Source organism: Fusarium solani, assembly GCF_023522795.1.
Source record: "Fusarium solani strain SB1 chromosome Unknown bctg00000012, whole genome shotgun sequence".
Classification (NCBI taxonomy): Eukaryota; Fungi; Ascomycota; class Sordariomycetes; order Hypocreales; family Nectriaceae; genus Fusarium; species Fusarium solani.
Window position 1 is genome coordinate 2052528 of NW_027072146.1, and position 13615 is coordinate 2066142.

Sequence of the window (13615 nt, forward strand, 5' to 3'; positions counted from 1 at the left end):
TCGCTTGCAATTATGCCTATTGCCAAGTAGATAAAGACCAACAGTTTCCAGTGACTTTTTCTCAACTGAATCCCCAGACCTAGCTTGGCAGATTTTCTTTCTCTGAGCAACCCGTTTGATGAATAGGCAGTCGTGCATGTGCCCGCTAAGGGACATTTCACAAGACTTGATAGCCCAGATCAACTGGAAGTTCAAGTGAGTTCTATAGTCCACCCCAAAAGAACTCGTCGCCAATGCCCACCTATCAAAGAAAGGCTCTACTCTGGAGCTCATCTTTCAACCTTCTGGTAGAGATCCCTTGCACGACTTCCCCATAGCTTACAGCAGATGCATTTAGGGTTTAAGGTCCAATCACGTATCAGAGATCCTCTTTTCAACATCTCCAGGGGAAACGGACCCTTTGCCTCGGTTGTTCATGCCCCAGTTTTGTTCGACTCTTTCGGGATTGCCCGCCTTTTCGCTTTGTACATATTCCCATTGGTAACCGAAATTGAGGTGACAATGGGAACCCTGAGCAAATGAGAGATGAGGCATAGACCTGATTCACTGAGAACATCCGCCTATAGCATACCTCCACATTTCACCGCCCAACACAAAACGCGCGAATGTCAACTATTCCGTGACACCATATTCTCCACGCCTCTCATTCTCGGAACGAAGTTTTAGACGATGTTCACGACACTGTTCGTAGCAACCAGCAAGGTAAGCAATGGGCTCAGTGGTTGCTCTTTCACCTTACACTTGTGTGCTTCAGATGCGAACTGCTAACCTACTAGCCCATGTATTTCTATGCCAAAAGATAGATTTCCTATTGGAGAAGCTAAGCTAGATGTTCTTATGGGGAACTTCCCGGTCTCAGTCAAATGCCACGTCGTCGTGATGGTGCCAGGTGTAGGGTAGTTCTCTCTGACATTGGTGGAACTTTCTTGAGATGCGGAGTCGACAACCAAGGTGTGAGAATTCCGTAACGAGCCGTGCAAACATTAGTTTCATATTAATTTGATTGATTTTGATTTACGTAGAAAGTCCAGCGCATGTACAATTAATTACATATACCTGCTCAATGGCTTTCGATCACGTGCAGCGAAGCTTGACACTTTCGCGTATTTGGTTTGGCGACTAAGAGCTTGGGACCAGCCAAGGTAGCCTTACCAAGCATGTACTAGATTGTGTGAGAGTTAAAAAGGTGATGGAAGACAACTGAGATAGATTAAGACCTCATCGCGTGGTGTGGTTGTGTTCCAACTCTACGATGGCGACAAATCTCTAACAAGCTCTGTGACAGTGAGGACAAGAGCTTGGGCCGCAAACGCAGTGTCTACAGGCCGAGCTTCAGAGGTAGAGCGCTTGATGGGCCTGTAGTCTAGGTATAAAGGCTTACAAATTGTATCCCGGAAGCTGCAGGACCCCTGTTGACATTCTTCAGAGTGCTGATCGACACTGCGGATGCGGCTCCTCAGCGGGTAACAAGTATCCGCGTGGGTGGAACACCGCAATGGCCTAACGTCATTGTGTCCAAGAGCCCCTTGGAATAGGTAGGGCTACCTACTACTAGTGCATGATCCGACGCCTAGGGTGCTTCATCCGCCACGGCTCCAGAGAATCCGATTGAAGCCTGATCGCGAGATAGGACTGGCGGGACTCTGCACGGATGCCGCCGCGCGATGAATACGGCGTAGCCTCTCGCACTAACGAACTACCAGATCCTTGGCTCTCCGGAAACAAAAGCAAAAAACCCAGCGATCTCCCACGTGACAAATCCAGCGCATAACTATGGGGTTCGCGGGGATGGGGCCTTTTCTGTTTTGTCCTGCGGAGCACACCATGACAAAAACATGACTCGGATGTCGACCGAAACGTGAGCCTGAGGAAGGAAAAGCCCCTGAACCATGGATAGAGATAAACAAAAGAGTGCAGAGTGGATGATGGGATCCATCACGCCACAGGTGAAGGTGCTCGGCCAGGGCCAGCCATGGAGATTCTCTCACTCCACACAAGAGATGCCCCTGAGTTTTAGCTACTCGGCGGAACAGATCCGCCCGGCAAAGTCCTCGCTACGGTGGAAAACGTCTGCCGAGATTCGCTGGCCATCTCTGAGCGACACTGCCGTTGCTTCTGATGAGGCTCTTGTGTCAAAGGCTCTACCCAAGTTCGCGCTCGATGCTGCATCCGGGTCGGCAACAACCGTACTTCTACGTGGCGTGTTTCCGACCTCGAATGACATGCCAGGAGGAGCCATTCCCATTGGCACAGCAGGGTACCTGTTGGTTAGACAGCATGGAGAAGAAACACTCACTCCTTACTCGCGGCCACGTTTTTCTCGACGCCGTCAGCAGGGATTTAGCATGGAACGCTTTGACGACGAATGACTCGTGCCTTGCAGATAGCGGGCTAGCGCAATGTCGATCTCCCTCTCGCTGGGAATAGGGAGGCCCGGCGGCTTCTGGTAATTCCCGTTGGCCGGCAGGGGTTCATCCCATGCCGTCTCACATCCTGCCGCGCATCATTGCCGTGAAGATTTGGCCTCGGAACCACGATTGGCGTCTCAGCGACGGTGGACTCTTGCGGGGACAGCCGAGATGGTCCATGCCGACGTGTGCCTGGATGAGCCCTGGAGGTGGCGACCGTAAGCATGCGTTGGTGTTGATGTTAAAGAGGCCGCTCCCATGCGTCCTGCGCGTGCTCTCTTGTCCCGATTCTGCGATTTTCCGTATCACCGTTTCCCGCCATGGCTAGAGACATTACGTCGTTTGCCGCCGAGGCCTTTACCCTCCTCTCGGTGGGCATCATGGTCATCATCCTCCGCACATACGCCCGTATCCGACAAGTGGGCATCCGCAACTTCGAGGCCGACGATTACTTGATGCTGCTGGCGATTATACCCTACTCGATCGAGACGGCCCTCGCGTATACGGTCAGCGCAAAGTACCACGGATACACCAACAGTGCCATGACGGACGAAGAGCGAGCGTTTCTATCCCCGGACAGCGAAGAATACGCGTGGAGGTTAGTGTGGCCTTTGAGTTTGGTGGGAGGGTCCGGTTAACACAAGCTTATCGTAGGGTTGGCGGATCCAAGATCCAGGTCGCCGGTTGGGCCTTGTACGCGACTGTTCTATGGGTCATCAAGAGTGCGCTGTGCGCATTCTACTTCGACTCACGGTAGGTTTACTTGCATTTGGAATACGCTGCAGTGCTAATGACCCCAGTCTGGACTTGCCAATTACAAGATTCGCATCCACATTGGCTTTGGCTTGATCATCACGACCTATATCGTCATCATCTGCTGCATCTTGCTTAGCTGTCATCCATTCCATCGCTTCTGGCAGATCAATCCCGACCCAGGAAGTATGACATCCCCGCCCCAAGTTGCCTTGCCAAGGCCATACATGCTGACCAACATCAGACCTCTGCCAACCCGCATCTTCAAAGCTTTACATCTTCATTATAGTTGTTCTCAACATCGTCACCGACACATATCTTCTTCTCATTCCACTCCCCATGCTATGGGGCGCCCGAATCCCGACGGTCAAAAAGTACGGCCTCGTGGTACTCTTCTCTGGTGGAATCTTTGTCATGGTCGCTGGCCTGCTACGATGTATTCTTATTCTCAAGGTATGTCCTGGTCACTATTGATGCTAGTATGCACTGCTAATACTGACTCTTCTAGAACCCCCGCACTGGACCTCAAGAAGGATCCTCGTGGGCTGTCCGAGAGTCATTCGTCGCTGTCGTCACGTCCAACCTGCCAAGCACATGGGGATGGATGCGACAGAAGCTCAAGCCCCTTTTCGGCTCTCTCCTATCATCAAACAACACGAGCACCAAGTATAAGGGTGGACCCGAGCCAGGCAGCATCATGCTCGGCGACCGAGGAGGCTCAGGCTGGAGGAGCCATAACGGACGGTCACTCAAGTCTGGTACCAGGAACCAGAGTGTCCATGATCGCAACATCTTCATACATGCTGGGGAAGCCAGTTCGGATGAGATTATTTCGCGGCATGATGGTATCACCAAAGAGGTCGAGTTTACCGTTTCAGCGAGCACGGCGAGATGATGGATTCCAGTGACTGATCGCCGAATGCGCACCTTTATTCCGTAGATACATAAATAATGAGTTAATGTCTAATACTGGCAAAATGGCCACGAAGCCGATGCTCTACGTGCTTCACGTTAGTGAGGTTAAGGACATTAGTGGGAGTAACCTTGGGGCCTTTCGATGACCTGGAATTTCTCGACGTGCTGATGGAGCACGTCAAGGTCCAAGACGATTGGGATTCACTACGAGGTTATACCTCCATCAACCACATCGAGGGAGATGTTGATAGTGTGAGTACCATCCCCGAATTCTTTAGGTCAGGTTACAGGCGTTCTTGACAAGCTTGATCTTGGCCATGCCAGTGTTCGCCGCCTTGTACTTGTCTATCATTTAATGCGCAAATTAGGAGCCTCCAACGGCCTTATTCAAACATGGAAGGTGAATCTCTCACGGTGAGCAGCCTAACTTGAACCCCACAATGCTGCCAACATGCTAACCTACGTAATCATTCCACTGGAGTGACTTGGTCACGGAAATGCGCTCATACTCGCATTCTGAACTGCTTTGGAGGTTAACCTGACAGCGAGCCAACTGCTAGAACCTCAACATGACCACAGCGGGTTTTTTTAGTACTTGAAAGCCTGTAGTAACCGCTTCCTTCGTTGATTGCAGCATGAGGTAGAGACATGATTTACGATCTTGTGGCTCAGTTAACCCATCAAGCGCCGGGCTTCAACTATAATAAAGAACACATTGCTAGTACCGTTAACGAGTATTGATGAGAGGTGAGTTTGAATTTAGGAGGATGAAGCTTCTGACTGAGATGTATGAATGGTGTCTCAAGAGGAATATCTGGGTGGACTCCGGAAGGCAAAGGAAAGACTGATGCCTGAACATGGCCCTTCCCAACTGAGAAGGCATGAATATGCCTTGGAACTTGACTAGTGATATCAATTCTGGTAGTGTCTTATATTACGTTAACCCTGACTAGCTGAGCAACTAAATTCTCATCCCTGTGTCCTGAATTCGCTTCTAACTTACCCGAAGTCTGCCTCGCCTAGGCGTGACGTATGAGCTCAGGATTCATGCCTCTCTTCCACGCGGTCCAAAGGTCTACGGGTCATAGTGTGTCATTAGGCAGTTGTCATAAAGAGTGATGTTGATTCCTTTTAGCCTGAGGTGTTCCTAGAGGCCTGTGTTAGACCCTGTTCCGATCCATTTTGATGATTCTGCACCGGGGCAGACAGCGGATCAGACACCAGTTCTGGTTCCTGAACTGAAGCCCCGTTCTGTGAGAATTCCGGAAAATCCGTGTCTTCATACAGATCGAGTGGCGGATCAACTGGCCGCCGTATTGCACTTCCGTGCACCGGCACCGGCTGGGCTGGGGGTACGACGCCATCTGTCATCTCGGCCCTGTAGCTGAACAGTTGCTCCGTCTCAATGCCTTCCCACCCTGTGTAGATGGTTTCGTGAGAAAGAACAAGCCCTCCGTGACGGCTCCTGGCAGCAGCCTCACCAGCGGGCAGGTCACTGCCGCTACCAGACCTTTGCCGATATTCAGAGTTCTCAGCCGGACCAAAGTCGGGCTCGCACAAGTAGACGAACCTGCTGCGGCCGGTCTGGCACTTATATTTGGCCACGCCTATGAAGCCTAGAAACCAAAGGGTCGAGAATGCCAATACGCACCACGAAATGAGCGGCACCGCCCACCAAGCGAGGGATGTCTGGTTGAAAAGCTTTGATGGCGGGACCCAGCCCGTGATGATTGGGTAGAGATTCCCAACGAGATAGAGGCAACCGCAAGATATACTCAACTTCGGATTCACCGACCCCTGAGTCATCTGGGCCCAGCTTCTTTGTACGGGCCCCTGATTCGGGACTTGATGGTATCGAGGCGTCAGGGCTGGTTGCGTTGTCGGGGGACCGCGGAAATGCAGAATCAGGATGCCGAGGGCAAGGAAGAAGCCGAACCATGCCGATGTCAAATAAGCAATAAGTCCAGAAAGAACCGAGTAGGCATTGGTTGCTGGGGTGTTGTACGTGGCCAGGATGAGGACGATGCAGCTGGCAAAGTGGAGGACCAGGGCGCCGACAGGCGTCTTCTCTCGGTGATTGGAAGGGTTGAGAAACTTGAAGAAGCGGCCGCGTGGTTTCCGATTACCAGCGATCTTCTGTGAATCATACCCCTGCGGCTCAAGGGTGCCCTGGTGCCCGTTCTCCGTGGGTTGGTTCTTCGATTTGCGCTCTCCTCCCTCAAGCCACATGAGGAACCTGCCAAGACTGACATCTCTGTTCCTCGCGAAAAAGCTCGTAAAAGGGAGGAAACCCTGCTTGGCAATCTCTTGCTTCATTCGTGCCGCCGTGTATGTCATGACGACAATATTGCCGAATGATGAGATGGCTAGGAATGCGTTGATTGCGCGCTTGATTTCGTGGCGCTTCGGGTTGGTACTGGGACCTTCAGGATAAGCGTTAAAGATGATGTAAAAAAACTCCTGTGCCACGTTATTCCTCTCCTGGTCATTTGTAGGGACGATTATCATCTGTGATGGACATGAGTTAGTCGAGGATGCCATGGAGAATTCGGAGACAGCCAGTCCAGAGGTCTTACATAGCAGATATTGACGGCCATATACAATGCCGACACCAGGCCGACACCCCACCACATAGATCGAGGATATGTCTTCCGTGGGTGCTTGATCTCTCCCAGAACCTTTGACCAGAGTTAGTCTTTTCTGGAATCTGTCGGGGCGAACGCAAGTTGTAATCCACTCACATAATTTGGCTGGTCGAACCCTGAAAAGGCAAAGACTGGTTCGATAAGTCGGGGCGTTCCTTGGGGGAGACAAACTATACTACTTACTGATAGATAGGAAGGCCTGTGCATAGGCCTTGCCCTCGTTTAAGGAGTTTGGTGTACCAGTTGAGTCGCCTACGTCGCTGGGTGGGAGCCCTCTCACCCCGGACGGCTTACCAGCAACCGCCCAAGTGGCAATGATCATGAAAATCAGCATACAGACCTTGATGAAGGCAAGGAGATTGTTGAGCAGGATGCCGCCACGACGAGAGAAGGCGTGGATCAAGCATGGAAATATCGCAATGACGATGGCGATGCCGCGAATGGTGCCTTCGTTGAGATCACCAGGTTTTATTTCCAGATTCGCAGCCTCCACGAGACGCAGCGCGCAATTGATACAATTGCCGGCCATGTTCCCAATGCAAATGAAGCTGATGCCATACAGGACACCGCTGAGCATCACTATGCCCTTCTTGTACCGCGGCCATGGGAAAACGTATTGGAGATAATGGAGGTCGCCTCCCGATCGCGGGACCGACTGCTCGACACCGTCGATCACATATCGCGGCACGTTCAGCCCATACTCAACGTAAACGTGAGCTCCGGCGAGAGCATAGACGCAGCCGCAGAGCCAGAAGAGAATTGCAATGCCCGGGCTCCGGACACCCTGCATCACCGTCTTGGGGCTATCGAAGATTCCGGTCCCTGCTCAGCAGTCTCTGCTTAGCATTTCCCTTGAACGGCACTTTGATGTCCGCCAGAAACCACATAGTAACATACCTATCATTCGGTTTATCACTAGGCACATGACGTCGATATAAGTAAGGCGAAAGGGCTCCGTCGGAGCCCGAGTGACGAAGTGGTTTTTGTTGATTGGCATCACCATCAACTGCTGTAGGAGACTTCCCTCATTGGGGTTGACCTCGCTTGGAGGCTGACGGGAGCGGCCGCTATGCTCGGCAGGCTGTGTGGCATCCATGGTCGGTCAAATTGGGGAGGACTTCAGCCAGCGGGAAGAATGGGAGGCGCGACTTAAGCATTCATACAACCATTCAGGCTGCCAACATATGTAGGACAATTTCTCGAGGGGGGCACGTCACATAATAAATACTTAACAATGAGTCGAACGGCCCAAATGAGGCGCGCGCCATAAAGTTCTAGTCAGCCTGGGCATCAGATTGGGGATGTGTCTGAGAGTCCTGCCCGGCAAGGGAACGGTTGAAACTCTCAAGCGTGAAAAAGACCTGTCAGTCTTGGCAAATAGGGAAAACGCCACCGGTTGCCTTGTTCTCACTGCAAGGCTTGCTGCGCCTGCAAGGAGTGGATAGTTTGCCTCTTCGGTGAGTAAATGTGTAGGAGTGAGGGTGCACAGCTGGAGCAGCTGAACAGAGACATGCGTATGAGGCTTTCGATAGTCTACCAGATAGGTACATTGTCGACCAACCCTCGCAACAGTATTCCAAAAAGTCCTAGCTGAAGGGCTTTGCCTTCCAATCATGCAGCCACCAGTTCTGGTAGCTCACTCAGGGAGGCATTTGCTGTTTGCCTCGCCCTTGACCCCGCCCATGGCTCGCCTTGCGGCTCTTATGAACTCTTGGTACATTAACAGGTACTCGACCTCTCCCCGCCTCCTCGCTGTTGATTCTGCCTGCAAACGCCCACAGGATTGACTGCCCTGCTCCTCTTGTGGCTATTGAGTCGTCATGGCTGGTGTTATTCAGCTTGGCGACGCAATCAAGTTTGCTGAGCTTGCCTGGACCGTCTGGGAATATGGATGGGCAAGAGAGCACAACGCAGGTCAGTTCGCAGTTTCTCTCTACTGCCAGCCGTCTCCAAGCTGTTGCCGAGCCTGTGCCTGTCTGTGGCAATGACGGTCGGGTCCAAACCTCGCGTCCTGAGGGCTGAGCCGGCCACCGATTTTTTCCTATCTCTTTATCATTGAAGCAGCTGACGCTAAGAAGGTGAAAACTATCGCGACTTTGGTGCCGATGTCCGCACACTTCACAGAAGCCTAGAGGAGCTCGAGAAAGCCGTCAGCAGAGCCCAGGAGTCGCTCCGTAACCATGGGGCATGGGACACTGACAGCCTAGGTGGTGACCGGGACTCCCTATTGGAAATCATTGGAGATTACAGTGCCACTCTGAACGAATGTTATCAGCTCCTCGAGGACAATCGGCGTTACGCCCAGACAACGGGTCCCATCAGGAACATTGATTGGAACCTCAACATTATGCCTCAGGTCGAACATCTGAGAAGTCGGATCCAGATGCACACCTCTCGCATCCAACATGTTCTGAAGCCCTTCCAGATGTGAGACTGCCCACCTGCTAACTCTCACGATCCTATCATGAGAATTCTGGTTCTTTTACTAACTCACTCCGTCCCCACAGCGACTTGGTCACCAACATCCACAGAGACTTGGATCGGAGGTTCCGGGCCATGCACAAGGATGTACAAGACGTCAAGAGGACCATGAATTCTTTACTCAAACTCCAGAATCCCGTCCTCGCAAGTAAAATCGGGCAGGAACTCGAGGAAGAGCTTTACTCTGTCGAAATATCAGACTCGTTGTTGGGCAGGTTGGAGCACATGCTGGAGCGGCGTCAGTCTCTGAGGCTGCCGGAGATGGCTGACTGTTTTCTCATCCATCTAAGAAGGGCTACACTGCAACCTCAGCTCGACCCAAGCAGCTTCGCCAGGCGCGCATCGGTGCCTGACTACTTACCGTTTGCTAAATGCCAGCTACTAATGAATAGGATGAAGGGCCTTGATGAGCTGCAGAACCCGCGGAGGACGTCACATTGGCCTGGGTATATCAGCAGTCTTGAAGAAGTAAGATTACTATACCCTCGTGTATGCTCAAATATTTGATGCTAACCACACTGCAGGAGTTGTCGGAAGAATACTCCCGGGTTCAGAGTAGAATAATCGTACCTGGCACTTCAATGTACAAAGATGAGATGCTCGCCTTTTGGCCAGAAGACGAACCCCGCACGACGGTGGCACCGATACCGCCGGCGGTGGGAGATACCTGTTTGTTTCAAGGGTAAGCTCTCTCTTTGATCTCGTCTCTGCACTGATGCCGACCTGACGTCGCAGGTCTTTGGCGACTCTGTCGCCTGACATAAGTCGGCGCGAGGTACAACTACTGCGACAACCGGACTCAGATCACCGCTTCAAAATTCTCGAGACTTTTGAGTCAAACACCCTACCACCAAGAAAGGATTCAAAGGTGCTTGACTTCGACCTTCGCTCCGCTGTCCTCATTCCATTGTATGCCGACCCGATGGGCCGCAGCACGGCAACTCGGTCACTGGAGATCATAATCGAAGCGAATGAATTACAGCACCACTACGTCTTCCTTTGTTTGCAAGATGTCTTGGCATTCCAGGCGGCTGTGACAGGCTTCAAGGTTGTGGACGGCTACATGGAGTGAGTCTTCTCTTTCCTATTGCCTAGGTGCTCAAAACATGGATACCTGCAGACCTAGCTAATTCGCCTAGATCTCATGCAATAGCAAAGTTTATCACACATGAAACAGAACCTCCCGAGGACGTAACTATACAACTGTGGATACCGAGAGGGTGGACCGATACCGATGACTCGGCGACGAATACACCAGCCGACGGCTCGATAGGCCGGAACTCTGGCTATAGGTCGTCTACGCCGTCACTTGTGGAGAGGAGTTGGGTGTGGAATTGTTCAAATCCCATGCCAGAGAGATCGCAGACTATGCCCATCCCTCGCGTTCGAACCTCTCCTCTGACGAGTGGTTCACCTAATACGACCCATTCCCCCGCAGGGACAACTATTCTTCAGCCGGAACATCAAAGCCGCTCCTATAGTATTTCTTCGTATCGGTCCACCACCACAAACTCCTCTGGTATGAGCCACAGCAGCCTAGGCTCTGAACACAATGTGACCGTTAGGTTAGAGGGTAGTAGCATTGGCACGGGCTACGGCACAATCCGTCAACCTCCTCGCAGCCCGCTTCTGGTGCTGTTCACTAGGCCTAAAGGCCCTGAGTCTAGGCGATCCATCGTGGCCATCACGCTCGACGAGTGGATGGAGCCTCAAATGCATCGATGCAAGTGTCTGCAGTCACCGGAATGCCCTATCACGGCTCTAGAGAGCAGCCGCAAGGTGATAAACGCCCGTAGGTTCGACGGGGACAAGTGGGACCTTCTACGGCTTGCGGCGTCGCGAGGCGGCGAGCAGTATCGCTGGGGTGGACTTATTCGCGTCAGCATCTGGTTCCCCGCCCCGGATCTGCGAAAGAAGTTTGGTGGCGGGCCTTGTCAGTGTTCTAAGGAGACAGAGGGCGAGCTCGAGGCTTGCCACCTGCAGGGACACCAGGGTCTCTTGGGGGTGGTGAGGGATTTCCACCGGAGGCTGCTGATACAATATTACAACCAGACTGACAACCGGGTGGACGTGGTGAATCGTCCCTTTCATGGGTGATCAGTTTGGGTGGACTTGTCAGGTTGGGATGGCGCTTAGGGAACTGGCGCGGCATGAAACGGTCAAGTGGATGATGGTTCTTTTTGCTCGGAGAACTGGTGAATACCTGGTTGGTAGCTCCTTATAGGTGTAATGTGCCGCGAAGACCCAGACTCAAGCAAAACTTTCAACCAAGCAATAGACTTGATTTAATGACTACGGCGATTGTTCGAGGGCGCCTGGGTAAGGGCCAACGTACTCGCCCCAGATCTGTACCGCCATCCTACAGACGAGCAGAGCTCTCGCCTGTGACTCCGACTCCTCCTGCACTGGAAGCAGGTCTAGAGGATATGCTAGGCGTGGGCGAGCGATCTCCTCGGAGTACATAAGCTGCAGTAACGGTGCGTGGACCGATGTGTTCCACGAGCACTCGTGATAACTGAGGTCAGCGGCCTGTTCGGTCTGCTTCACTATTCTTTTTAGCGGTCTATATGCTTCGTCAGCGTGCAACATCGGTTGATCGTGGAAGAAGTCTGGCCGCACCTTATCTGGAGCAAAGAGTCTTAAGACATCCTCCTTAATGGCCGCTGGGATGATGCCCTGCCGGTGGATGTCTAATTCAAACTACCAAAATAGCCTCAAAATCCAAGTTTGACCCTCCGCAATCCAATCGGCCCAAAATGCCTATTGAACTTGAATTGAGCGCAGCCCTGTCCTCTCTCGTCCTTTCCCTGCCCACTAGACAAAGGGTCCATGCAGTTATTTACCTAAGGCCGCGTCATCAGCGACTCTTTTCTGAATCAAGCAACGCCACATCATAAGGCGGAGCAAAAAGGTCGCTTGAAATAAGCTTACTTACATGGAACTCGCGCGTTTTCGAGTTCGGCGCCGTTTTGTACATGGCCACCATATTCCCCGGAACGCTTATGCCCATGTCTGTGTACGCATTCGTACGTGGACTATCTGCTATTGCTTTTGCGCCGGCGGTTGGCATGTATATTGATGCTGGTAATCGTCTGCAGGTCGCTCGAGTGTCTATTGGTCTGTTCTATCCAGCTTGCTCCCTATGTCAGTACTCTTGCTGACTTTTGCCAACCTAGTCTTTCAGAGAGTCGTCGTCGCTGCCTCCTGTGCCATCTTCTATATCCTCCTCAAAGGCCTTCCCGCTGGCTCTCCCGCGGGACTCGGACTGCTCCTAGTCGCCACCTTGTTCGCCTGCATCGAGAAACTTTGCTCTATAATGAACCTCGTGTCGGTTGAGAAGGACTGGGTAGGTTTTCCATCCGCACCACTCTATGGATCGGCTTTGGGGCTGACTATACAGTAGGTGGTAGTTGTTGCAGAGAAAGATCCTGAGGCCCTTCGAATCATCAATGCACAGATGCGACGCATCGACTTACTGTGCAAACTACTCGGCCCCCTCTTCATCGCCTTGATAGATGGATATTCCTCAGAGGTAGCCATCGTCGTCAATTTCGCCATGAATGCGGCATCAGTCGTCGTCGAGTACTTCGCAATCGCGAGAGTTTACTGGGAGGTCCCGGAACTACAGAGGCCCAAACAGGAGCATCAGCCACCAGTTCAGTCCGGCTCGCCGCAGGATTCTGGTGGCTTGGGTAGGAGAAGCTGGCAACGGCTCAAGGTTGTTGTCACCAGGTCTGCCACCGGCTTTGCTTTTTACTTTAACCACCGCGCCTTTCTTCCCTCTTTTGCTGGCGCCATACTCTACCTCACGGTACTTAGCTTTGCTGGCCAAATGGTTACATACCTTCTTTCCGCTGGCTATAGCTCGATGCAGATTGGTTTTGCTCGAACCTTGAGTGTTATCTTCGAAGTCTTAGCAACGTGGTTTGCGCCTTGGCTCATGGGCCGGACTGGGGTTGTGAGAGCCGGCCTCTGGCTCAGTACCAGTCAGGTTATCACGCTGGCTGCTGGATTTGCTGTGTTTTGGATTTGTGAGGACAAGTCCCTTCTCCCGGCCAGTGGTCTTGTTGTGTGAACCATATTGAGTCGTTTGGGCCTCCGTGGATTTGATCTCTGCATTCAACTCATCGTCCAAGAGGTAAGGCTTCAACCATTCCACCCCGTGTTGAGTGATGCTTACCGCCTACTCAGGACGTCGAGGCTGAAAGTCGCGGTGCATTTTCCTCTATTGAGGCCGCTTGGCAAATGCCTTTGAGCTTCTCTCATACGCTTCAACTATACTTTTTTACCGGCCCAATGAGTTCAAGTGGCCATCGCTTCTTTCTGTTGCGGCCATCACTTCAGCGAGTGTAGCATATACGATATATGTCTATCTCCGTAGGGGCCATCTCTTGTATCTTGAGTTATTGACAG

The 13615-nt window shown here is 52.2% G+C and overlaps 4 protein-coding genes across 4 annotated transcripts; 3 read left to right on the forward strand and 1 right to left on the reverse strand.

Moving 5' to 3' along the window:
- Nucleotides 1–1889: 1889 nt before the first annotated feature.
- Nucleotides 1890–2369, forward strand: MRS44_016710 (uncharacterized protein; the record flags this gene model as incomplete). Its single annotated transcript, XM_065618146.1, has 1 exon — nt 1890–2369. The coding sequence occupies one exon, from the start codon at nt 1890–1892 to the stop codon at nt 2367–2369; it is 480 nt and encodes a 159-aa protein (XP_065474218.1).
- Nucleotides 2370–2728: 359 nt separating this feature from the next.
- On the forward strand, nt 2729–4056 carry MRS44_016711 (uncharacterized protein; the record flags this gene model as incomplete). The annotated part of the gene is made up of 5 exons (XM_065618147.1): nt 2729–3006; nt 3063–3161; nt 3301–3347; nt 3406–3614; nt 3670–4056. The coding sequence occupies 5 exons, from the start codon at nt 2729–2731 to the stop codon at nt 4054–4056; spliced, it is 1020 nt and encodes a 339-aa protein (XP_065474219.1).
- Nucleotides 4057–5207: 1151 nt separating this feature from the next.
- On the reverse strand, nt 5208–7817 carry MRS44_016712 (uncharacterized protein; the record flags this gene model as incomplete). Its single annotated transcript, XM_065618148.1, has 5 exons — nt 5208–6584; nt 6653–6754; nt 6818–6852; nt 6905–7543; nt 7619–7817. The coding sequence occupies 5 exons, from the start codon at nt 7815–7817 to the stop codon at nt 5208–5210; spliced, it is 2352 nt and encodes a 783-aa protein (XP_065474220.1).
- A 724-nt stretch (nt 7818–8541) lies between these two features.
- MRS44_016713 (uncharacterized protein) lies at nt 8542–13277 on the forward strand (the record flags this gene model as incomplete). Its single annotated transcript, XM_065618149.1, has 10 exons — nt 8542–8635; nt 8800–9148; nt 9229–9417; nt 9595–9670; nt 9727–9884; nt 9938–10270; nt 10342–11209; nt 12301–12319; nt 12379–12548; nt 12606–13277. 10 exons carry the CDS (start codon nt 8542–8544, stop codon nt 13275–13277), a joined length of 2928 nt encoding a protein of 975 aa, XP_065474221.1.
- Nucleotides 13278–13615: the final 338 nt, after the last annotated feature.